The sequence below is a fragment of the Molothrus ater genome, chromosome 5, assembly GCF_012460135.2.
Source record: "Molothrus ater isolate BHLD 08-10-18 breed brown headed cowbird chromosome 5, BPBGC_Mater_1.1, whole genome shotgun sequence".
NCBI lineage: Eukaryota > Metazoa > Chordata > Aves > Passeriformes > Icteridae > Molothrus > Molothrus ater.
This window is the reverse complement of record NC_050482.2, coordinates 39656345-39680930: the sequence shown is the minus strand read 5'-3', so window position 1 is coordinate 39680930 and position 24586 is coordinate 39656345. Positions and strand designations below refer to the sequence as shown.

At 35.6% G+C, this 24586-nt stretch overlaps 1 protein-coding gene across 1 annotated transcript in view; it reads left to right on the top strand.

Annotated features, from left to right (window-relative positions):
• PPFIA2 (PTPRF interacting protein alpha 2) overlaps positions 1–24586 on the top strand; it is a 288359-nt gene that overhangs the window by 152561 nt on the left and 111212 nt on the right. The window contains exon 4 of the mRNA XM_054514951.1: positions 20291–20392. Within this exon, the coding sequence (XP_054370926.1) occupies positions 20291–20392 (102 nt within the window). The remainder of the gene's footprint in view (positions 1–20290; positions 20393–24586) is intronic.

The window sequence follows — 24586 nt, the reverse complement described above, 5'->3', positions numbered from 1 at the left end:
AGAGAAGGAAATTTTAATGGCACAGTTCTCCTAACTGAAAAGGCAGACATTTTCATGTAAATGTGATGTTTCATTGGAAAGATGTCTCAGATAGGCCTAAAGTGGGAGAGAGGTGCCCCTTCCTAAGGTATCTTGAGTTCCAGCAGTGGAAACCCTAAATGATGGTATGGCAGGTGGCACTTGTCATGTGGTCTGGACATTTCTGCTTCTAGTTCTCTGTTCAGCCCAGATTTGATGCTGTGTATCAGGCACATCTAACATGTTGATGAGAAAATCATTCCTTCCACTTTGGGAATTTATAGAGGTTGTATTATCAAATATACTTGTGAATTCTTTAGACTTATGGATTAGTTCCAAGCCAGTAAAATAATCAATGTCACACCAAGCTATATGTTGCACTTAATTAAATATTTAAGGGAAAGTCCCTAACTGCTAGTTCAATCACTCTATTTGGTAAGAGCTCAGCTTCTAGACAACAGTAATCCTGCTACTGGCACTTAAATAATACTCTTACACTCTTCCAGTATAACCCTTTTACTGTAACTATATATGGCAATATATTACATTCTGAGTGGTGAGATGGAAATTTTGTTGTAATTGTTTTCCCAGCCAATAGTTCTGGTTTATTAAATTGCTAATAGTTGTCCTCTAGAAGGAGAAACAAACATGCCCCGAGAAAAAAAAAGAATTATTTCAAAGGTCAGCATTACTTAAGCACTTGTTTCATGCTTACAGCAGACTGGAGTTAGAAGAAATTGGAAAGTGTACTGATATTGCAAGTGACAGACCAGAGGAAAAAGCTTGCACCAAAGATTGTGTCCTGAGGTTTCCTTGGTGCCTCAAGGAAGTGGCTGGCTTTAAAATGCACAAATGCTTTATACAATAATGATGGAATATAATATTAAGGCAAGGATTAAACTTGATTTCAGTTTCCCAGAGGAAATGCACGGGGAAAATCTATACCGTGAGAACTCTAGGCAGTCTATCTAAAATACAGCGTAGTTATTTTCTTGAGCATTAAGGACATACCATTAAAAGAAATTTAGAGAAACTCACCTTCCAATGGCACATTTATATTCTCATGCTGCTGCAATGTGAAGTAATTGATGTTTGCAAACAAACCAGAAATGGCAATATGATCCTTCTGTAGATTTTGAATTACCCCTGACCTTTGAATTGTACCATTGTTATTTCATTCATATGTATGTAGTAAGCCTAGTAAAAGTTACCTAGGTGATAAAATGAATTTTGCAACTTTCTTATTTTCTGATTAAATTGTAAATACCTTTTAATCAAAGTAAATGAAACAAGCCCAAAATGAACAAAAAAAGAAAAAACTGAAAACAAAAAAATTCCCAAAAAAATCTTCAGGAAAGTTTATTATCCATCAGTTATTTTTGTCCAATCTGTCTTATATCTAATCATTCTGTATCAATTTTTTTTTTTATAAAGATAGCTCTATTCCCCAGATTACATGTTTTAGACACCAAACAATATCAAATTGCTAGCATGAACTGGCTTCTTATGTCACTATTCTCTCTTGTATTTTATGTAGGCAAAGGCATAATTATAGAGTAAAAGAGAAATGTGAGGAGGCAGATGATTTGAAATAAGGTATTTAATAGTGAAACAGAGAGGAAAAAAACCCACATTTTGGGGCAAGCAAGCAGAAAGAAAGCTAGTGAAGATACTTCTTGCAAGGGATACTGTGATCTGCTGAACTTTCTTTCTCTTAAATATAGATTTTTCTATGTGAATAGATTATTCCTGGGACAAATAAGACATCTATTTTACTAGCATGACTTCTTAATTTTGATTCATATTCAGCTATTTCTTGGTTTTATTATTTTTACAATTGGACATATTGCAGATTTTATTCAAACTGAAGATCCTTTTCAGATCTTAGTTTTAAAATCTTCTTAGCATTAGCCTGCCTCTGCTTAAATTTCCAGTTTCCAAGTAGTATTAATATAATTCTGGAAATTGGATAGTAAGAAATCATAAGAAATTTTACATAAAGTAATTAGTGTCTTCATTTTTAAACACTAATTTGTAAAATATCTTTGAAGCAAAACCCTTGTTTAATTTCTTCTATCCTCTCCATGACCATGTTCTCCAGGTGAGGATCATAACCAATTTTTAAATTTTACCATGGTTTATGGATTCAGCTAATACTGCACTTGAGGAGTAGATAGATCAACTTTGAAGAATTGAATCAGTTAAGATATGGATGTCAGCTCAGATTTAGATGCAGAACTTGTGCTGGGAGGCTGGTTTTCTCTCATAAGTCCTTGATATCTTCTTGTCATGAGATCATTCTGTGCCTCCCCTTGAAGGGCATGATCCCTGCTAGGGAGAGGGGGAAGGGAAGCAAAAATGTGACAAGATTATAAGCACAGAAGCATAACTGTTTTCACTTTGCAAAATTATCAAAGAAATAAAAATAGCTTGTGCGCATCGCCAAAAAGTCTTACTGGGTTTCAAAAGAGAGAGAAGTAGCTCTAAAATGGTTTAATTTTTCTGGTGAATTATGTAAGTGTTTGAGTATTGATTTCAATATATTTTGCTTATTTTCATCAGATGAAAATTTGGACCTGGTCTCTTTGACCCACTATTTTGATAGAGAAAAATAGTTTGAAAATTAATTAAATGTTATTAGCCTAAACTTACACGGGTCAATAATTTTCTTAAAATTTCATCCTCAGTTTCATAATGCATTTTGATTTGTTCCATAAACAATGACTTTGGTATTTCTCTTAGAGCAGATCAAGATAGCTAGAGAACTAACCACTTCAACTCAATTGATTTTAAAATATTGGGTAAGCACCAGTATTTATCTTGGAAATTAATCAATTTTGATTGATAGCTATATTTGAGAAGATGCAGTTTTTCTATATGTATTTTTTCAATTAGATCCAGTTAATCTATATGTGAGTTACCTGCCTGGCTGTTTAAAAGAACAAGAGTTTGTCATAAATAACATGAGCTGTAGCTGGAAGGTCTGTCACGAGTCTGGGCGGTCACCTGGTAATTTTTCCTCATTTTTCTTCTCTCACACATTTAGATCTGTTTTGATTCAGAACACAAATCCAAATGAAACTGCTAAAAGCAGGATGAAGGGTAAAATTAGGATTAAGAGGTCAGATCTCTTTAGTATTTCTGAATTGAGATTTAAATGTGGTCTCTGTGACATAGTCTGTCAGTCTGGTCTCATGACCTCCAAGAGTAGTGTAGCATTCCTCTTAATTTTCCTGCTCTGACATCCCTTTGAGGACAAGACCAAGCTGTTACAATGGTAGAGTTGGAAGATCTCATTTAACTCCGACTCCAGAACCAGCTGTCCAGGTGACATACATCTAGGCATGGTTTCATCATTCAATAGATTTAGTTACTTCTACAAAGAAAATATGCTTTAAGGTGACAGTTCCTTTCAGGAACTATGTTGTGGCATGATTCCTTTTTAGTAACTGTGATGTGTGAACTGTATTTGTATTTTTTACCTAGTCCAAAATACTCCAAAGGTATCCCTGAAGGCATGTGATTCTCTCCTTTTCATGGCTGCGCCTTTAAATAGTCTATTCCCACATGACAAATATTGTCATATTTTTGTGGTTATTCTTTTATTAGTATGTCTGAGGAATGGAAAAGTTTTATAGAGAGTTGTGTGGAAAATTAAATTTTTATGAAGAACTGGCCTCTAGCAAACTGTGCTTTCTTTCTTTACTCTAGAGAGGAAACCAAGGATGAGGTCTTGTTTATACTATCCCTGCCACAGCTTGTGTTACCATGCACCCTCCAGCTGTAAACAGAGCAGATGGAGTGTTCTGATTGTATAAATGAACTTATTTGGCCTGAACGGCAGCATTTGCCCAAGATCAGGACAAGGAAGACAAATTAAGGGTCAATGCTGTGGGAAAAAACTTGGGGATTCCTAGCACAGTGAGGGAGCCAGGGACTAGAAGGCCCTGCAGGACTTCTTGAGTCTTAAATATCAACCAGATGATACAACAGCCATCTGCAGAGTAGTTTTTTGATTCTGCCACTTGTATGAACAGCTCCTTCTGCAACTTGGGAATTACAGACTGTTGCTGTTTGCATATTTTAGTTTTATTCCCATTGGTTTCAGTTACTGTTCATATCTCTGCCATTATTTTGTTTGCTTGCTTTCCTGCTTGCAGCTCAATGCACTTTTAAGAGCTGCTTCATTTTGCTGGAAAGAAGACCTTACTCAGAAGAAGGAGAAATGCATTTCCTGTGTTTATAGTCACAATGTTATTTTGACATAAAGGTGAGCATGGCCCATGTTGATGGTCCAAAACTCTGTAAAGGAGGTGGCAGCAATCAAAGCACTGAAGGAGAGCACACACACCACGGAATACAGACCCAGCAAACTCTAGATTTACTGTATGAAGGTGTAGCATCCAGCTCTCCACAGGGATTGCTATTTGTTTGTCAACGCAGGTGGCTGTGATGTCTGTCTTTTCCCATTCCAGTTGATTTACCAGGAAAATTGATTATGCATTATATAGCTGAAGCCAATTATCTGTCATGTTGTCTCTGCCTTGTCCCTCTCAATTTACTGCTTCTTTTTTTGTATTTAGTTTGTAACTTCCGTTGGAAAGAAAGCATATCTTTTTGTGCTTTTACACAGTAGGATAAAATAGGCCTTGAGGTAGGGTTTCTAGTGCAAATTTATAGAAATTGCCTAATACAAAATAATTTTTTTCTTTACGTGAAGTGTTATAGCATAAGAACTGAAGGGAAAGTTTTATTATTTTCACTTGGATCAGCCAAAGACAATATTCAGTATTTTTGACCTCAATGAGAAGGCCTTTCCAAGTATTGTACTGCTGATGGCAAAACTTTCCAAACCTCTGTAGGCATGGAATGATATATTATGGTTTATTAATATTTTAAACCTACATGAAAGTATCAACTTTCTGTGTCAAGTTTTGATAGTTTAGTTCTTTTCCCTTCAGAAGAGGTTTAACTAATGGACTTCTAGGCCTGAGTGACTTTTAAAAGAGACATCTGAAATCATTACACTGGGCAATTCTGCTTGCTGGAAGGGAATGCATAGGTTGAATTCAGCTTAAACCTGTTGCTCTCTTCAAAGTCACTTTTGCTATTTGCTCTGTATTTATAATTTTTGAGTTGAGCCATAAATACAGCTCCCTGTGCTGATCTGTCTGGCTCAGGAAAATAAGGTTTTCTATTATTTTAGAAAAGTCCAAGTACATGACAAGGTGACCCTCAACTGACACAGCCATTTATCTGCAATATGGTCCTCAACACTGGTCCCCATGGTGTTGAGTTAAATTCCTATATGATAGCTGTGGCTACTTCCAGAATTCTTTTTTAAGCTTCATGGGTTTATCATCCTTGTCTGTCTTCTCCGAGCTTCATTTCATGGTAGAGGTTCATTGAGTAATCACACAGAATCAGCAATATTGCAAATTACAGCAAATATTCTTGGAAGAACAAAAAAACAGCAATTTGTATGTACATTTCTCCCTTTTCCCTTAACAAGTCCAGTTAACCACATTCAGATAAGAAGTGAATTTTCTAAAATTCATGGGTTTGGTCAAGTCCTCTGAAATACAGAAGTCCTTATGAGAAAATGTCATCAACAGATAAAACTAAAATTATGATACTGCACAGAGTAAGGGTGAAGAAGGCATCAGTCATATGAATGATTCTGTCCATTACCTCATTAGCTGTCTGATAACCAAAACAAAATTTGTTTTTTAAATGTTTTATAAAGAAATCCATGAAATACTATTCACTTATTACAGAGGAGGTCTACAGAGAATAAAGAAATTTTATCCAAATTTTTAAATAAAAAGTTAATATCTCATTCCCTATGCATAACATTATTTGAAGATCTAGTGAATGGTGCATGCACGTATATTCATACAGTTTTACATAAGCTATGCAATAACAGGCAAAATTTTTTGACTCTCCACATGATTTTAGAAAAAATTTAAATCAAGTTGAATGGCACCCTGAGGCAAAAGAGTAAATAAAACTTTATGCAAAGCTCAACATGATCAGAGGGCAAGGATGTTTTCAAGTATTTTATTTCTACAGTTATGGGCTCGATTGCCTACGTAACTAAAGTGCAAAGATGCACTTTATGCAGGCATAAAAGGATAGCCTTTTTATGCCCTCTGTTTTTGCAAAGTTTCCTCCTTCTGTTCTCATGCCTGAGAAAGTGGGGTTTTTTGAGCTGAGAAAGTGTTTTGATATGATTGCAATGCTTTGGGATTTGGTTTGTTGGGAGTTTGGGGAGTGGAGGAGGTTGGGGTTTTTTCCATAAAGGTCTAAGGGGGTAATGAACACTGAAATGCTGTCACTGCATTTTAATTATTTTAGTCTTTTTTCTTCTTTTCTTGTTTCTTTTTTCTTTTTTTTCCACTGAGTGCAGCTGAAAAATAACTCAAAAATGTAAAGAATTTAAGTACATAGAATACATTTCTTTCTTAGGGCATAAGAAATAGGTATTTCACTTTAAATAAAAATTACTTTCTCATAATTGCTAATAAAATTTTAGGTAGTAAAGGCTGGAAATGGAAATTTTAGACAAGACACAGCTTTACAGAATATTGAAAACCAATTGATTCAAAAAAGATGAGAAGGAAAAGAGGTGCTGCAAGGTGTTATCTCCAGTTCTGTAATGTGAACTGATTTTCTTGCATGCCAGTAGTGCTAAAATAGATGACTACCTACATAAATATCTTTAGGACTTTTAGTAATGTGATGGTTACATGCTAAATATAGCACAGGCAGAAAGCATTTTGGCACACCAAGTCAGATTTCCCGTTCGTCAAGCAGGTCGAGACACCACAGAGGGCTCTGCCCAAATTTACTGAAGCATTCATTACCTTTCCAAACTGGTTTAAGCACCCAGAGAGGGATTTTTCATGCCAGATTACCCACAGACAGTTTACAGACGAGCAGTGAGATAGCTGTGGTGTGTGTGAGAGAGCTGAACCTGGGCTGAGTTGCGGGTGCATGGCTACAGCTGAGACAGTGTTTTATGGGATGTAGACATCAGATGGAAACAAGACATTCTGGAGTCTTCTCCAGAGACCACTTTGTTTCTTATTCCTGGGATTCTTTCATTTCTCCTTGTCACAGCCCTTGTCAAACAATATGCATTTACAAGGACTGAGCTAGGTGTCTGCCTGAAACAGATAGAGCCCACATATTTTCGCTGCATGCTAAATACTTTCTAGACTATTATCTTCTTGTGATGACACAGATTTTAGGGCTTCAGACTGAGAGGATTATGTCTCTAAATCAAAGTTTGTGAAGTATAACATGATTGATGTAATTAGCTGTTTTCTTCACTACACTTGACTAAGTCCCAGTGGTTGTTTTCTCACTAGTGGGAAAGCATATACATTCCCCAGAGAATGGAGAACTGTTGAGGTATCATTTTCTGCAGGATTTACGTGACTATTATAGTCTAAGTTTAGCTTTTTTAGAGATTTAAACATATCTTCTGGGAGTATTTAATAGTCTCTATGTGAGCATTTGTGATTGTTTCAATCATAGCATAATTTCACTAACATATTACCTTAGAAAGATAATTTTTATTTTCTATCCCCTTCATATGACTCCATCATATTTTGTGGTGGTAGCTGTAATACTAAACACAGCTCTTCTGAGGAGAAGAGCTCAAAGATGTCACATATACTCTGTCCTGACCATTGTCATGTTTATTGTTATTATCTTGTTTATTTAGTTGTCAGTAGAAGTAGACACAATGTAGTAAAAGGGAACAGATGTAACATTGAATTGGTGGTAATGTGGTAGGACAATGAACTTCAAACAGAAACAGGAGCTCTGCAGCACCTCAAAGGCAACTAGAGTTGTTTGAAGTGTAGCTTTTGTTCACAGCACTAGACCTGGATCAGCAAATATAATTTAGTTTTGAAAGTGACAGTCACACTTCAAACAAGCCCAACTGTTTCTGAAGTATGTGTGTGAAGATTAGGTAGCAAACCTTCCTCTGAGACAGTCTTGTAGTGAATATTTTAAATAGAATTTTAAAAATTAATAAATTTCTGTGTTTGTCAATTTCTGATTTTTCCTTTTTCTGGAGAAACATGGATAGTGTTATGTGGAGTCATCTAAATTATATGAAAAATGAACAAAACTTACTTGTAGTTACATATGACAGTGTTTATGTGAGGGGATCATACACCTTCTTGGGTAGGTCTGGCAAATCATGCAACAAAACTCAGAGATGTGCATGTATTTGTCATCAGACCAGATAACTCACCACTTAGAAGTCATGGGCTACATCCCGATTTTGGGGTACTGTTCTTCTGGAAGTCATGCTGTTCTCCTGTGTTGCACAGGCCCTGTTGATGCCTGAAGGACTAAATAACAAGATGTGGACAAAGATGCATGAATTGCCTGGGTTCTGAGCAGAATCTGGCTCTGGACCACCTGCCTGTCCAGTGGGCAGCTAAAGAATGTATTGCTGATGAAGCCGTATTTTGTTGTAAATGTCCTATTTATTGAACACAATCACTAGAGTCCTACAGAGCTCTTGATTAGCAGAATTTTTTCTCATGTGTTGAACTACTGCTCTATTCTGATCTGGTTATTAAGAGATACCTCTGTCAAATTAAAGTGCAAAGAAGATCATGTGACAAACTCAATAATACAGATTTTATTAAACAGTAAATGTGAGTAATAGAGATAGAAATAGGAGGGGGAGAAGGGGAGAGCAGAGAAAGAGAATTTGAAAACCTCCAAGTGTTTTATATCAACTGCCCTGTAGTCAAAAAAAAAAAAAATAGATGCCAGTGTATGAATGTTAACATTTTAAGATGTTTTATTATTCCTTTATTTCCAACAAAGGCACAGAGGTTAATAAGATATTTGTTGCTTATGCAATTTCTAATACAGAATACCATTCCTTAATTTGATTTTCTTGGCATCTGTAACTACATTGTATATTTTTCCTCGAGACGAAGTCTATGTCAGTAATTACTAGTTCATCATATTTCCTGATGAAGAACATCTGTGACTTATTACCTTGTTTTCACCACTGAACTTTTTAAATTTTATTGCAATAGTATAGACAAAAGTAAAGATTGCTGTTAAAAATTTCAGTATATGAAACAAGATTCAGTGTATATCCCAAGCAAGACTGGGATTCCTTCATGAGTTACATATTTGTAGTTTGTGAGTAGCTAACTCTTAGCTGGACTAACTGGAAAGACAACAAGTCAATATATGAAGAAAAAGTCACATGTTTTCAGTTACCAAACAGAAAGCAGGTCGGTGATATCCATGACTTAAATTATCTCCAGCACACACATCAAGAAACTACTATCTGTAAATGCAGTATATATATGTATACATGTACACTATGTATATGTATACAATATACATTGTAGTCATCTAAGTTAAAGGATCTGCAAATAAAGTGGAATTCACAGCTGTGAAACTACATATACAAGTTCATTGTCATGGACTGAAAAAATGGAAATATCTCAAAGGTCATTTATGCCACCTTTGCCCATTGCAATAAGACCCTGAGCCCTCACAGGCATTTGCCTCAGTTGTCAGTGAAAGTGTGTCACCACACTATTCCTGCATGGCCAGCCTTGTTGCTGAATTATTCTTACAGAGAGCTTTCCTAACACTGCACTGAACTGCTTTGGCAGCAGTTCAGCCTTGTTGTGTCTTGGGACATTTGTCTTGTTGTCTTCCCGAAGAACCAAACCCCCATAAGGCTCCAGGTGAGCACTAGCACCTAGAAGAATGGGATAATTACTAGCAATTTATGTTTTTTCTTTTTTTTTTTTTTTTTTTTTTTTGGAGGGGCAAGAGGGATGACAAGATTATTGTCCCCAGGGTTACAATTATGAAGTGATCCCTGATCACCAGTTTTATTTGGGAGTTTTATTTACTTCTCACAGTGAAGCTTTAGTTCTGCTGGGACAGGTCAGAGCAGAATAAGCCATCTAGAATGCAGAAGAGGTATTTTTTCCAATTGTCTTTATAGAAACCCTACAGAGGGAATAATAAAAGGAATTCAAAGGTGCAATTCCTTTCAACCCAAAAGATATAAATGGATATAAAAGATATAAATGACAGATGAATCACATCCTAAAAGTGCATTTATTCATTTTTGCTGCTCTTGGGCGACCAGCTTGGATATAGAATATCTAATATTTGCATTGTCAAGGATCCATTAGCAATTATTCTTGCCAGGAAAAGATCAAATATAGTTTATATGAAAAGATCAGTTGGTGGATAAAGTCATTTAGTGGATTCTTAAAAATCTTTCTCTGAAAAAAAACCAAAAAACCACTCCAACTTTTAAACTTTTTTTTGTTAGAATCTAGTATGATTAACACTCTGAAGTTTGAAAGTTATTAAAAATAATAGAATTAAGCATGTTTGCACTTTCTTCATCCTCTTTTTCTGTAGTTTTACACTTACTAAAATCATGAAAAAAAATGGAAACTGGAAAACAGCAAACTTCTGGAAGGAAAATTAAATAAATTTAAAGTATTAAATTATTTAACATTAATTATTTGGTATAAATTCTGAAAGGGTAAAAAGTATGATTTTACTGTGTAGGGAAGGTCGGGTTCTGAGTCAGAACGGGGGCTTGCTGACCTATTAATAATAACTGAATGTGTGATCATGGATAAAATTTACCCAGAGACAATGCTGAGAAAGCAGAGAATGAGACATGTGTCAGGACAGTTACAGAAAATGGGAGAGAAGAAAAGGTCATGCTGTAGTTTGTCAAGTTGGCCTGGAAGAAAACACAAGTTGCTTTGGGGAGAAGCAAATTGAAGCTAGGAAAGTGAAGTTTGGAAAGTGAGTCAGGGATGCTAAAAAACAACTAGACTAGGAATCTGAAATTGACACCAAAAAAAGCTGCACATTCCTTATCCAATATCATAATAGAAGACATATTCTGTTTACTGGTAGGTCTGTGTTGCTTCTTATAGTCACCCTTCATGTATCCTCTCTGTCAGGATTTATTTTAGGTTATTTCTTAGGGCCATGTACTGACCTCAATCTGCCTTATAATGAGGGTTGTATGTGTGCATTGATGTGCTGAAGCCACTGTACAGTCTGTAAAGCACTTCAATAATTTGCATATTGTCCAGGCTTGTTCTTTTTATAACTTTGTGTTTATTTTAAATTTGGGGGGAAAAAAAGATAAAAAAGTAGGATGGTAAGCATAAAATCAGACTGTGCTGGCAGTGGGAGGTTGTAGTCTTGTATTTCAATGCAGCAATTTATTGTGTGCTTACGCTACTGCTCTGTGACCATTTCACATTTTAAATAATTAAATATCTGGAAAAATAAATAACTGATCAATTGGAATAAAATCAATCCCACTTTCCATAAAGTTATTTTTTAAATTAGTCATAGTCTGTCATTTTAGACCATATTTTGCTCTTTTTATTTTTTGATAGATGAAAATTTTCCAACTTTGGAGGACTAAATTGTCATCAGTATTTATGCAGTATAATATTTAATCAATAAAGGCATATTGGTATAATTATCTTTTATGCTAAAAGACATCACTTGAAAATGATGATAAGCCGTAGTCTGCAACATAGCTATATCTGGAAATCATTTATTTACTTTTAGAAAAAGTGAATATGATTATTTGTAAAGCAAAGGCATTAATTATTAAAGGAAAAAAAGTTGATGGTATAATTCCTTTTATTATATAGCTGACTCACTTCCATACTACAGTAGTATGATTTAAATAAAAACTCCCTACAAACTAAGACACTTTCATCCCACTTCTGGAAAGTGTGCTGCCATCATGTTGCACGTTAGTACTTCCATAGAAACCAGTCCAGTGTGGATAGTAAAACATTCTGAATACACCTTGTAAGCCAGTCTGCAGTTTCATCATACACTGTATATAAGATAATGAGTTTTTTATAGTCACACACCTGAATTACACATTCAGCTTATTATGTTTACAGATGTTATATGAGTGATGGTTTGTCCCATCCCTTTTCAGTACTAGTCTGGCAGATGTTTAACTTGCTTATAGACCCTCTGTGCCTCAGGGTCGCCATCAGTTAGGAACAAAGCACTAAAGACACAATTAGTGTTATTGGAAAGTAGCAGGGTGTGTCATTCACTGTGATATCTGTTCCAAACCAAACCAATCTAGTTTACACGATCTGCAAGACAAGAGACCTTTAAACTTTCAATCTGCCTTTCTTACGGGGAAAGAAAAAAGACTTTAAGTTCATTGTTGCTCATAAATATGGGAGAATGGTATAATTGGATTGGCTACGTTATAATAAAATATTTAAAAGTATTAAAAAGCTATATTCTTATAATTATTAATGTGTCTACTTTTTTTGAGGGGTGGAGGCTGTCAAGTCCTTTGAAGCCTCAAGCTTTTATCAGGCTTTAGCCTGATACAAAGAATTACAAATAAATAAGGTGAATTTTTGTCATCTTCTATCTTGTGCTTGAGACACTTTCTTAAGCTTTTTTCAACTTACATCTCTTAATCTGAAGAGTCTCATAGAAAACAGGAAATTCTAGATTAAAAAAGAAAAAAATCCCTTTTTTCCCCCCTTTTTCTTCTGTTTTATTGTTACTGTAGTGTTTTAACAGATCAAAATAATAGATATTCCTTGATTCTAAAATAGGTTTAGCTGGTGTCGTGTAAAATTGTAAATTTTAAAATTTTAAAATTTACAATTTTACATGGCAAATTTAGGAAATAATGGGAAAGAGTTTTGTGTTTGACTGTGTGGTACTGATAGGAGAGTTATACATGGATCACTCTTTGTGTTTATATTGCTAAAAACATATTAATTTTATTCATATTATTATTGTCTCAGATTCAAGTGAAAGCTACCATGGCATATTTGTGCCCATATCTTCTGTCTCTAGTGTCATATTTCTTCCTGAAGTAATTCTGTGTGAGAAAATCATTGCCAGAAACTGAGCCTTTGCCATAACACTCATGTTGTTGTGGAGGTTCTCTTTGACTTCAAAAATCTGGTGGAATTAATCTTTATGTGATGTACTAGCAAAAATCAGGCAGATTACATCAGAAGTCCTGACAGTGGTATGTTCTTCCCATTACCTTTGAATTTCCTATTATCTAGAATGGCTGTCACATCAACTAGCATGTAAACAGATGCATTTTAAAGCTTCTTTCTGAGTGAATATAATTTGCATACTGTGAATTTGAATATAATTTTGCATACTCTTGTTCTAAATAATCATGAAATAACATGATGCAGCTTATGGATTTAGGTGACATTTCTATAAAAATCAGGTTACGTAGGTCACAAAGCTACACTAAAATGTTTGTATCCATATTAATAAGTTTAAATTATCTTAATTAGAAACAAATTTATTTGGCATAATCCTCAGTTCTCTATTATTATATTGGGTTCTTTTCTAGAAACAAGTTTTTGGGGCTTTTTTTGTGGTTTTTTTTTCAGGTACTGAAAATCTGAGTGTTTTTCTGTTTACTCAAAAAAACACTCTGGGAACACAGTCATCATAGTAAATTACTTATTCACAGTAGCAGGCCATGCACAGAGAGACTACTAGCTTGAGATGATTTCTTCTACCCAGAAGAGGATGGCTGAATAAGTAAATATTTGCAAGACTTAGTTCAGAATCTGATGTAGATTCAACTGACTATTTAAGGAAGGAATTCTTCTTGATGAAAAGCTAATGTAACAGTTCGGCATTTGTCCAATTTTATGTTCAGTGAATGTATTGGAATTATTAATTCTTATAGATGTTTACATGGGCTCTGAGCCTCTGAAATGTTTCACTTTCTTCCAAGAGCATTGACTGTGTGCTTCTGTGTGGGTAAATGGCTACACATTTCAAAACTTCAGTCACTGCCCACATTTCTGAAAACAAAAAACCATTAAAAATGGGGTCTCAAGTCCACAGTGTTACTTAATGTCATGGTTTTCAGCCCAGCTGGAGGTGAAATACCACAGAGCCACTCACTCAACCTCCCCTGTGTCATCCCTCCAGCCTGGTGGAATGGGGAGAATTGAAGTAAAAAATGTTTGTTGAACAAGAACAATTTAATAAGTGAAAATAAAATAAAATAGGATACTAATGGTGAATGAGAATAAGAAAAGGAGTAAGAATAAGAATGAGAGTAAGAATAAGAATGTGAAGAAAACAAGTGATGCATGATGCAGGTGTTCACCTCCCACTGACCAATGCCAGACTCCCCTTCCTGAACCCAGATCAGGATCAGACACCCTTTCAGCAGCTCCCCTCAGTTTATATACTGGGCCTTGACATTCTGTGGTGTCTCTTTGGTCAGTTCAGGTCACCTGTCCCAGCTGTGCTCCTCCCTAGTTTCTTTGGTATACCTCTTCACTGGCAGAGCATGAGAAAAGGAAAAATATGGGTCCTTAACTTAGGATTAACACAATGTAGCCAAAAATTAAAACATCAGCATGTTATCAACACCATCCTCATTCCAAATCCCAAACACAGCACTGTAACAGCTACTGGGAAGAAATTAATTCTACCCTAGCTGAAAACAGGAGACTCGGTTCTCTGTCTCACCTAACAGAAATCTTGTTGTTTTCTTAGAATAATCAAGAAGTGGTTGGAAAAGACACTAAAATCATTTAATCCAATTGTTAACCCAACACTGCCAGGTCCACCACTAAATCATGTCCCTAAGTGCCCCATTCACGTGTTTTTTGAACACTTGCAGCGACGTTGATTCCACCACTTCCCTGCTTAGTTTTTTTCCTAACATCCGCTCTATACCTCCCCAGGTGTCACTCTGTCTTTCTTTGTCAGTTAATGTAACTCTCAGGTTGTGACACTTAAGCCTATTTCCCATATTTTAGATGTCTAGCAGACCCTTATGCAACCCAAACCAGTGCTGGTATATCCTTGACAGTTTGAAACACAATTAATGTCTCTGTAAGAACCACTGGAAGAGCCACTGTCTGGGAAGAAGAATTACTCCTTACCTGTGTAAGCAAGGTCTGTGTCACAGTAACACTCAGTTCATATTAAAGCCAAAGTAGTTCAACATGATGTGGCCAACCCACATCATATGGCAGCCAATTTTTTTGAAGGAGTGGTAAAAAAAAAACTCCAGTGCCTAAAAAATATGAAAAACAGAGACTAAATCAGTTTTGCTTACATTTTTTCGTGGAGAAGTACAGAAAACACTCTACACAAACATCGTAATGCAAACTTCTCTGATATTGTTAAGAGACTAATTCAGAGACTACTCTACAGTTTTGAAAGTTTTGTATTTTTGTATGAAGAGATCAAAATTTTAGTCCTAAGATCCAAACAGATTTCCATTTTTTTTACCCAGGTCCTGTTATGATACAGTATTTCAGGGTACATATCCAACCGAAAATTTATGTGCAAATGGACTCTCATTTTGAGCAGTAATGTAACAATGAACATTTTAGACAACTGACTCCAAACCCACATGTTTAAATCATAGAATCATGGAATCATTGAGTGACCTGAATTGGAAGAGATCTTAAAGATCATTTAGTTCCAACCCCCCTACCATGGACAGGACATCTTTCACTACAACAGGTTTCTGTAAACCCCTATCCAGCCTGGCCTTAAAATAATCAGGGGTGGGGAAAATCTTTCATTCAACGTATTTTAGAATCAAGGAACATATATTATGACTTCTCTTTAGCAAGAAGATAAATAGTGACTTATGTTCAGATTTTTTTGTACTTTGCTCAGTTAATAAGAGTCAGCAAGGATGGAGTCTGTGTTCTGCCAAAATCGCTAAAATAAATCCTTGGTCATTTAAAAGGCATGGATAATTTCCAAGAATATATCCAGTGACAGAATAATAAGAAAAGAAAGAAGATAACTTTTTCCTCCCTCCCTCAACGATTGGATGAAAACTTAAAATATAAAAGGTTAAATGAGGTAATTGTAGTAGATAGTGATTTCTGCTAAATGAATTGCATCTAAATTTTTAGGAAAGCAAATTGGTCGACATAGCTTGTGTTGAATGTAAAATAGAAATTATAAACCCCTACCATTCTTTTTCCATGCAGATATTAGGTCACTCGTTCATTCCTGAAATGAGCTGTGATTTCATGATGAAAAATCAAGAGGAGGAGATTTTAAGCTGAATCTCCTCACTGTCTCCAAAACTGACTTTTATGTGTTTTTAATTTAGATTTTTGTTTTTTAATTACTGCCACAAAATTTCAATTTTATTTCAGTATTTTTTGTGGGGATGATGACAGACCTGTGTTTTCATTTCAGCTCAATTTGGACTGGATCATATTCTGAACAGTTGAGCATCAGAGATACAAGTTCTCATAATTTCTGTGGCATACCCTCAACTTGGAGACAAGTTATGTATGTTTATGTGTATTTGGTCATAGAAAATAAACCTTGCAGGCTTTTCCTGGGAACAACAAGCAGTGAAAGCAGGGTTTCTTGAACCAGCCCCTAGAGGCAGAAATTTAATGGAAAGAGAGCTGTAGGATGCCTCCCCTGCCCATTCCTGCTGCCAGCACATCTGGCAGTCCTGCCAGCCTTCCTGTCCTGATGGTATCCCACTCTCTCAGGCACCCTCCAGCCTCTGCTCAAACTGTATTTCAGCTGCTTCACCAGGGAAGTCCTTGAGTTTTGCTTATTGGTAACTCTTAGTGGTCCTTTTCGTAGCTACAGATTTCTGTTGAATTGGTTTTCAAGGCTTAATTTCATAGGCCGAGTGTTAAGAGAAAAAGACAAGCAGCAGTTAAGACAGGCTCTGAGATTATGTTTATTCAGATGAGAAAACAATGCTCATTCTCAGGTTATTTATCTTGAAAAAATTGCAAACATCTTGATGTCATGGTATAGTATAAAGCCAGTGCTATCAACTGAATAATTTTCATAGAATTTGAATTCACTTCAGTTCTTAATTAGCTTTACTGCCATACAGCTTCTATATGAGCTTTAAGAGCGCAGTTGTGTCTGTCAACTCCTATTAGTTATGCAACAGATGTTACCTTCAGGGCTCCCAAAGTATGACTGACTGTCGTGGTCACTGACCATGCAAGATTTCTGCTGCAAACAGTAATTCCAGATGACAGTATTCCCTTGATCCCTGTATATATGTATGAGGGAATTGCATGAGCAGAGGTCATTATCATCACATGTCATTTATTACATAACTGGGTGTTATGTTAAAACAAAAATATGCTTTGCTTAGCACAGAACCTGTGGGGGGAAAAATGTTTCCTGGAGCATTGGTTGTTGGGATATCTTGGATAAATAGGTTATTTTAAAAATAAGTTTTACATATAGTTTTGGAAGTACTATTTGAAAGTTGTGAGGTGTTATCCTAGTTATTAATTTATGAAAACAGATGTGAGAGAAATAATAACTTGTAAAGCTCTGGGGAAAACTCAATTTACTTTGAGACTTTCCCTGTAAAAGGCTGAAGATATAAACACAAGGAATAAGGCCTCTTTCTGCCATCATTCAACTCAGAATTCCAAGCTCTTGATGAATGAACAGTCTCCAGTATTTCAGATGAAGTTGGCCACTTGAGTTCCAGACACATAAAGAGGTGACTACTTGTTGTAAGTGCTTGCACTGCAGGTATGTCAAAAGCACAGAGAAATTTCAGAGAGCAGCAGCAACAACTGAATAATTAATAGGTTTGAAAGGACAAGGTTGACCATTCAAGTAACAAAGTCTAAAACAGTGGACACAGGTAGCCCAGCTAAAGTAAATGCTAATAGGTGTTATGAATATGAACCTAAGGTATTTGGAGGCTGAAACAACATTATATTAGGTATGGGACTCTCTGGGAGCAGAATTTTGAGTTATGATTTGATTAAAAGCAAGGAAAACTTGATGACCAGACAAAATCACCCTAAGAATAAACTCCATGCTGCTCAGCAAACGTAGGAATTTCATTCCTTTGTTATTTGAGATTATATTGACCAAAGCATTAGAGATTGTACAGGAAACAGGCTCATCTTGGCACAACAAAGATGTGCAATTTGACAAACATGTCTTTTTTTACTCACAAAGAAAGCAGCAAATGCATGTTACCAGACTGGTTTGCCTGACTGTAGTTCAGAACTCAAACTGTAAGTTACAGATGACATTTGTTATCCTTTCCACCACCTGTCACCCATCCGGATGCCCAAGCATATGCCAAAGTGTCTATTTTAATTCCACCTGAAAGAATACCAAGAAATGAGAAAACATAAACACAACAACATACTCTATAGATGACACTGAAAGTTTATTCTGTGAGACTCTGAAAGTATAATGGACACTAATCTGTGTAAATTAGCAACAAGGGCTCCACCCTGTAGGGCTGTAGAGAAATATGTGTGTGTGTGGTTTTGTGCTTCAGAATTCTGATTCAATGTGAGTTGAAATCATTAGCTTTTTATTAACTCTGATTTTTTGTTCAGTATGTAACATTACTTATAACCTTAGGTACAGGAGATTTTTTTTTTTAAATCTGAACAGAGTAACACTGCTGGACTGGTAGTTTCTGAATCCTAGTTTAAGACCTACAGGCTGAAGTTTTAATGATACTTTTGAAAAGGAAGGGAAGAGTGTTACAATATAGATCTCATTTTCAAAGCTAAGCTAAGGGTTTTAACATCAAAGTGTACTGTGTAACCTTAAATGTACCTGACCACTAGGATGTAAAAAGCAAATATTGTTTAGAAGGTAGGACACAAAACATCATTATATACTTCATGTAATCAATAGCCAGTGTCTAATCCAAAATCCATTGAGGTTATCAGAATAACATTCTCCTTCTTATCATGCAATTTGCATGGAGGTCTACTGTGCTTCCAGTTCTGGCTGCTGAAAAATAGGGGGAAAAAAAAGCACTCTTAGTTACATGTTTTCAAAATAGAACTTGAAATTTATTTGAATAATTTTTAACATATATTACCATATCCTGTTAACTATTTAAAATCTTGACTGTAACAGAATGGGACTAGGAATACCCATGAAAGTTCTGTTGAACACCTATTTATTTCAGATAAAAGCTGCTTTCTGGAGCTTGAGGAGAAGCAGCAAACTAAGCCCTTTTGAGATCATCACTAGCTTTTGTCTTAAATAAGTAGATTGAGTTTCAGCTTCATCCTACTGGCTGAGAAGATAAACCACCTGGACATGTTTGGTTTTTTTTTTTAACTGCTTTCTCTTGGAGTGCAGTTTAACTGCTTGCTTGTGGGCTGGTGGGCTCTTATGCACTGACTGTTCTGGTAAAATAAAAATTAACTTAGTATTTAAAAATATGTATGCATCTTTGTTAAACAGCAATGCTGTTCAAGACTTTTTTTTTCCTCAAAACATGATCACAAATCTTAAAGGCTTTTCATCCTTTACCGTACTATATCTGTGATATATGTAGCATCTTTTTGCTATTAAGGATAAAATTTACCACTACAGCTTAGTATATCTTATGTCTGTCAAAATAAACAATATGGAGTAAAACCTTTTCCCTATTAAAATTAATAACAACTCTGCAATTGCCCTTTGTATAGAGAAAAATTTCTGTGTATTGTTGAAGAGTTACAGCAATTCAAGACATTTTAATAGTAGTTTTGACAAGTAAAAGATGTTTTTCAGAATACCTATTAGTTGCATGCATAAAACTTAACATCAGGAGCAGCTTAAAATTCAGTTTCATTTTATGTTGTGAATTCATAGAAAATTCATTCCAACCAAAAAATATTGTTCTGAGTCTTCACAGCCTTTCACTCTAACGGCTGAATACATTTTAATGGTTAACTTCAATATCAAGAGTATTTTTTTCACAACTCATATAGTACTTATGTTAATCTAATATTAGGTAGATTTTGATTAGTGAATACCTTAACTTTCTTCTCACATGCCATGTTGGAAAGGCTGCCTTACGGAGTGGCAGGAATGATCCTAAGTGGGTATGTGGAATTGAACCTCCTTATGTGTGAAGTGCGGTGTCTCTGTTGGTATGAAATTGGCCAGTTCTGTTCTCCTTCTGGTGTGATAGCTTCTGATAGCTTAGGTATGGGAGATGTTGCCATCATTTTGAATCTTCTTTTGTTTCTAAACTTAAATCAGTAGTTACCTTTTATTAGCTATGTCTAGACTTGAAATGATTTTAGTAGATGCTGAAGCTTACATATGATATTTTAGATTGTGTTGATGATGTCTAAATATTATTTAAACCCTCAAACTCTAGAATGCACATGGATTTGATTATCCTAGTGTTTACATCTTGAGTAACTTCCTATATAATTTTATTCTACAGGAATTTGCTGCACTGACTAAAGAATTAAATGCATGCAGGGAACAGCTGCTTGAAAAAGAGGAAGAGATTTCAGAACTAAAAGCTGAAAGAAACAACACAAGAGTAAGTACATAGACCTTTCCTAGATAACATGTGTGTTTAAACTTACATATAAATCTAGAACTTAATTTCTATGAATAAGAAGACAAAACATCCAGCCTTTTCATGAGTAAAGGTGATTCTAAGTAGCAGGACATATCTACCATGCTACAGTCCTGAAGGAAATGAGTATATTAGCTAGATATATGGCAAACAGTTACAATTACTGGAGATTTAGTATGTAACAGGGTAAGGTCATTCAGTTTAAATGTCTTTTAAAGCAGGGAACACATGCAGCCTTCCAAGCCTGAGTAGCCTGCACGTACCCTTATCTCTTAGCAAGGCAAAAGGCAAGGTTACAACAGACAACTGGTTTTGCCTTGTGCCTTGGATTTAATCTGAATAAGGATGAGATGAAGGCTGCCACACCTACCACAGGCAGTCTGTTGTTTAGTCTACATGCAGCCTTGTGACCCTTGAAGAAAATGTCAGCTGAGGGAGAGCAAGATTCAATCCTGAAATTTATCACGTTCTGCTTCAATCAGAAATACTCTTCTGTCTGGGAACAAGAATATATGATACAGCACCTTCTGAAATTCTCAAATGATGGACAGAGTTGTTTTCAGAATAAATAAATTGCATGTAAAATTGTCTGGGCAAAGGCAGAATTTGTCTAGAGGGTAGCAGAGGAGACGTTATGGTGTTTGTGGAAGGGTGTGAGAAAAGAGATGGAGTAGTCCCAGATCAGGTGGGAGTCAGGCTGGTAGTGAACATGCAAAATAGATCTCAGAGGTTGAACACCAAGGATGACTTCTAATATCCATATTTTGTTCTGTGATCTGTGTAACTTTTCCTGTTTTCTTATCCTTAATAAACTAATAACACTTTATGTGCTCAGCAAATATCTCTTCTTTGTCATCTAGTTTGCATTTTGAAGAGAATCTAAGAATATATATATGCCAAAAGACCTGAGAGGGGGCCTTTCTTCCTGCTCTTTCTTCCCATCTGTAGCACCAGTAGAGTGCCATAGAGTTCAGAAATTCAAGGGAGGAGAGATGAAATGGATGCCTACAAAGAAGCAAAGTTGACCCATCCACCTCTGTGCACAAAGTTCTTAGAGGTGATGGTTTGGAAAATCTTATGGGAGGTATAGGTGAGACCTATTTTTTCTCCCATTATTAATTGATTTTGAGAAATGCATAGGAATTGCACTTCATTTTCCAGGTTTGGCAAATCATGTCAGCCGAAGAAAAGTCTGAAGACTTTCTATATGTGCTTAAATTATCAGTAACTCCTACATTTGTATTATTTTTGTATTTAATAAAAAAATGCTTTATCCATTTCACTCCAAAGTCCACTGAACACCAGCTCTCTGTGTTAAAACTGCAGTGCACCAATATCTATGTGGATCTGATATAAGCAGTGCAGACTAGCAAAAATTCCAAGACAGCCTAGTAGCCTAAGATAGTCTTGTCAAAGAACTGTGAGAGAAAAGGAAGATGACTCAACTGCAAGTCATCTCCTAAGTCAGACTGATCTCTGTCATAGGCAATTTTTTTGCAGAGCAAGAAGCTTAAAGATCATCCATTCCAATGTTTCTTGTGCTATGTAAAAGAAAAATTGGTAAGAGGTTTTCCAGGAGAACGAATATCAACAAATGGGAGTTACAGTGTTCTAATCCTTGCAATTCCTTGCAGTTAAAATTAGTAAATGCCAACAGCGTGTTTTCAAAATGAGGATGAAGCTAGAGATCAAAATGTTTAGGCTATGAAAATATACAGGGAATGCAGGAGATGTTACAGCAAACCAGGGCAAGATAGAGTCCAAATATTAATGGGGAAGGAGATAGGAAAAATGCAGAGACAGGCCTTACCCTGACCTCTAGTATTTTCATTAATAAGTTATTACCCCATCATGTCATATTTATGTTCTTGCCAGGCATTAAGCTACCATATTATACAGCATATCCCAGAGCTAGCTGCAATACTCACACTGTCTTCTATAGGGACACTCCTTTGGTAGGGAAAGATGAGTATTTTTGATGCAAAGCTGTTGTTTTCAACACAGTCTTAATGATTTGCTAGTGATGAGATTTCCAGCAGCACTCATTGGGAAGGCATTGCCTATAAAGAGGCACTTAAGCAAACTGAAATTTATGGTGTTAATAGTGCAAAACAGCATTAATATTTAGTGGGAAAAAAATTGCTCCGTATTTTTTCTGTTGGTTTAGCAAGGATTCTAATAAAATAATAATATTTGGAGGACAACTGATACAGTTTCACAGTGAGAAAATTAAATGTCTTCTCTCATATATAGATAATACATCTTTTACATTGATCTAATGTTCACACTTAAGCCAGCCCTTGCTTGGCTACATTAATGAGGCTCACCTGACCCCTCAGGACGCACTCATGCATAACCACACATAGTGGAACTACTCATGACAACCACTTTGTTCCAAGTAGCACTTCCTCCTGCTTTTATATGAAGATGCTCAGTTACAGATTGAAGCTTCTGGATTTTTTTAATCCGACCTTATATCTCCTTGGGGTAACAGCAAAAAAGGTACTGTCTGATTTGTCCTGCTTCAAACTGAATATCAGCAGAAAGGAATGAAAGTGGCAATTCTGTCCGATCCTGAGTGCACACCAGCTCTCCAGGTCCCCTTTACATTTTCAGTTTTGCCTAACTGGCAGTATTTTATTTACTCTAGACCCCCACCTATGTGTTTCTTTATTTTCTGGCAGCACCAGAAATAGAAAGAACCACAGTTCTTGCTCATCACATAAACAAACAAAACACAAAACTGATTTCACATCCTGATTTCCCACTCTGTAGTAGTGGGAAATCACTTTCCCAAGCTGTAGTAGTAGACCTTGACAGTAACATGTATTAGAGAGAGATCATAGTGGAATTACATTCTTTGGGACACATGCACTTCAGATCTCTGCCAAAATATTAGAAACTAAACCTTACCCCAATATTTAATCAAGTTTCTACTCAATCCTTCTAGCAGCATTCTTAGGCATTTGCTGTTGAATGTACATTTTTGCTGATATGATAATTAACTTTTTCTGACATATTACAGTAGAAATATTTTCATGTTAAGAACGAAGCTGGCAACTCAATTTATCAATACACAAGGCAGAGTAGAAAGTGTAGGAGCGTTGATTGTGTGGCGTTGCTGACGGGAAGACAGACAGGTTCTCTCTGGAACACCTTTCTATGGGACTTTGAAAACAGATACAAAAGTACCTTAATAGAAATTCTTACCGGTATTTCTCTGGATGTCCTCTGCATAGAATAATCACCTATAGCATGTAGAAAGATAGCATCTTTTCTGAAGCTGGAAGATAAGTCAATATGATCTAACATGTTATTTAATGGAAATTATAAAATAACACTAGTTTGGCTGTTTAAATTAAAATTAAAATATTTTTTGTCTCAGTCTGTATTCTTTGAAAGTACAAAAAAATGCATAGGATTACCTTATTAGATCAGAGTACTATTATGAGAAAATTTGGGGTTTTGTTTGGTAGCTGAAAAATAAGATTTTCTACTGCTATTGATTAATCTGATTATGGATTTTTCCCTACAATAACAAAAAAAAAGTGCCAGACACATACATGTGCTTTTTATATAAAGCATAAATTTTTTACTCAAATTGGCCTGAAATATTTTACTTCTAACAGTTTAGAAACAAAAAGAATTATACCGTGTACAGAAATGAAACACCAGTAACAGACAGTGTCATTAACCCTCTTTTGCTTCATGCCTTAAGAGATGAAATACTTATTAAAGTGAACAAGCCTGGTTTATATCTAATTTTATTCATATTTTATTGTCTCCATTCCTTATTGAATGGTTTATGAAACATTTTCAATTATGCACTGCAGTCTTATTATACCTGTAAATCAGGACTTAACCCTATATTCTATTATTCAAATTCCCTTCTACTGTATTGAGAAACTCTAAGAATATATTTTATAGTGTGGTTTTACCTATTTTAGCTTGTTTTCTCATAGGTCCTTTTAATTAAACCAGTTCCATAGATGCTGAAAATTATTCAAGTGCTCTATTTCTTTTTTAAACACAAGGAGTTCTTACAGTCTAAAAACACTGTACACATGCAAAGTATGTCTGTCTCCTAAAGTTCTTCAAATGACAAAACATTAATTCAATAATATAAGTAACAGTATATATCATTGCCTCACCATT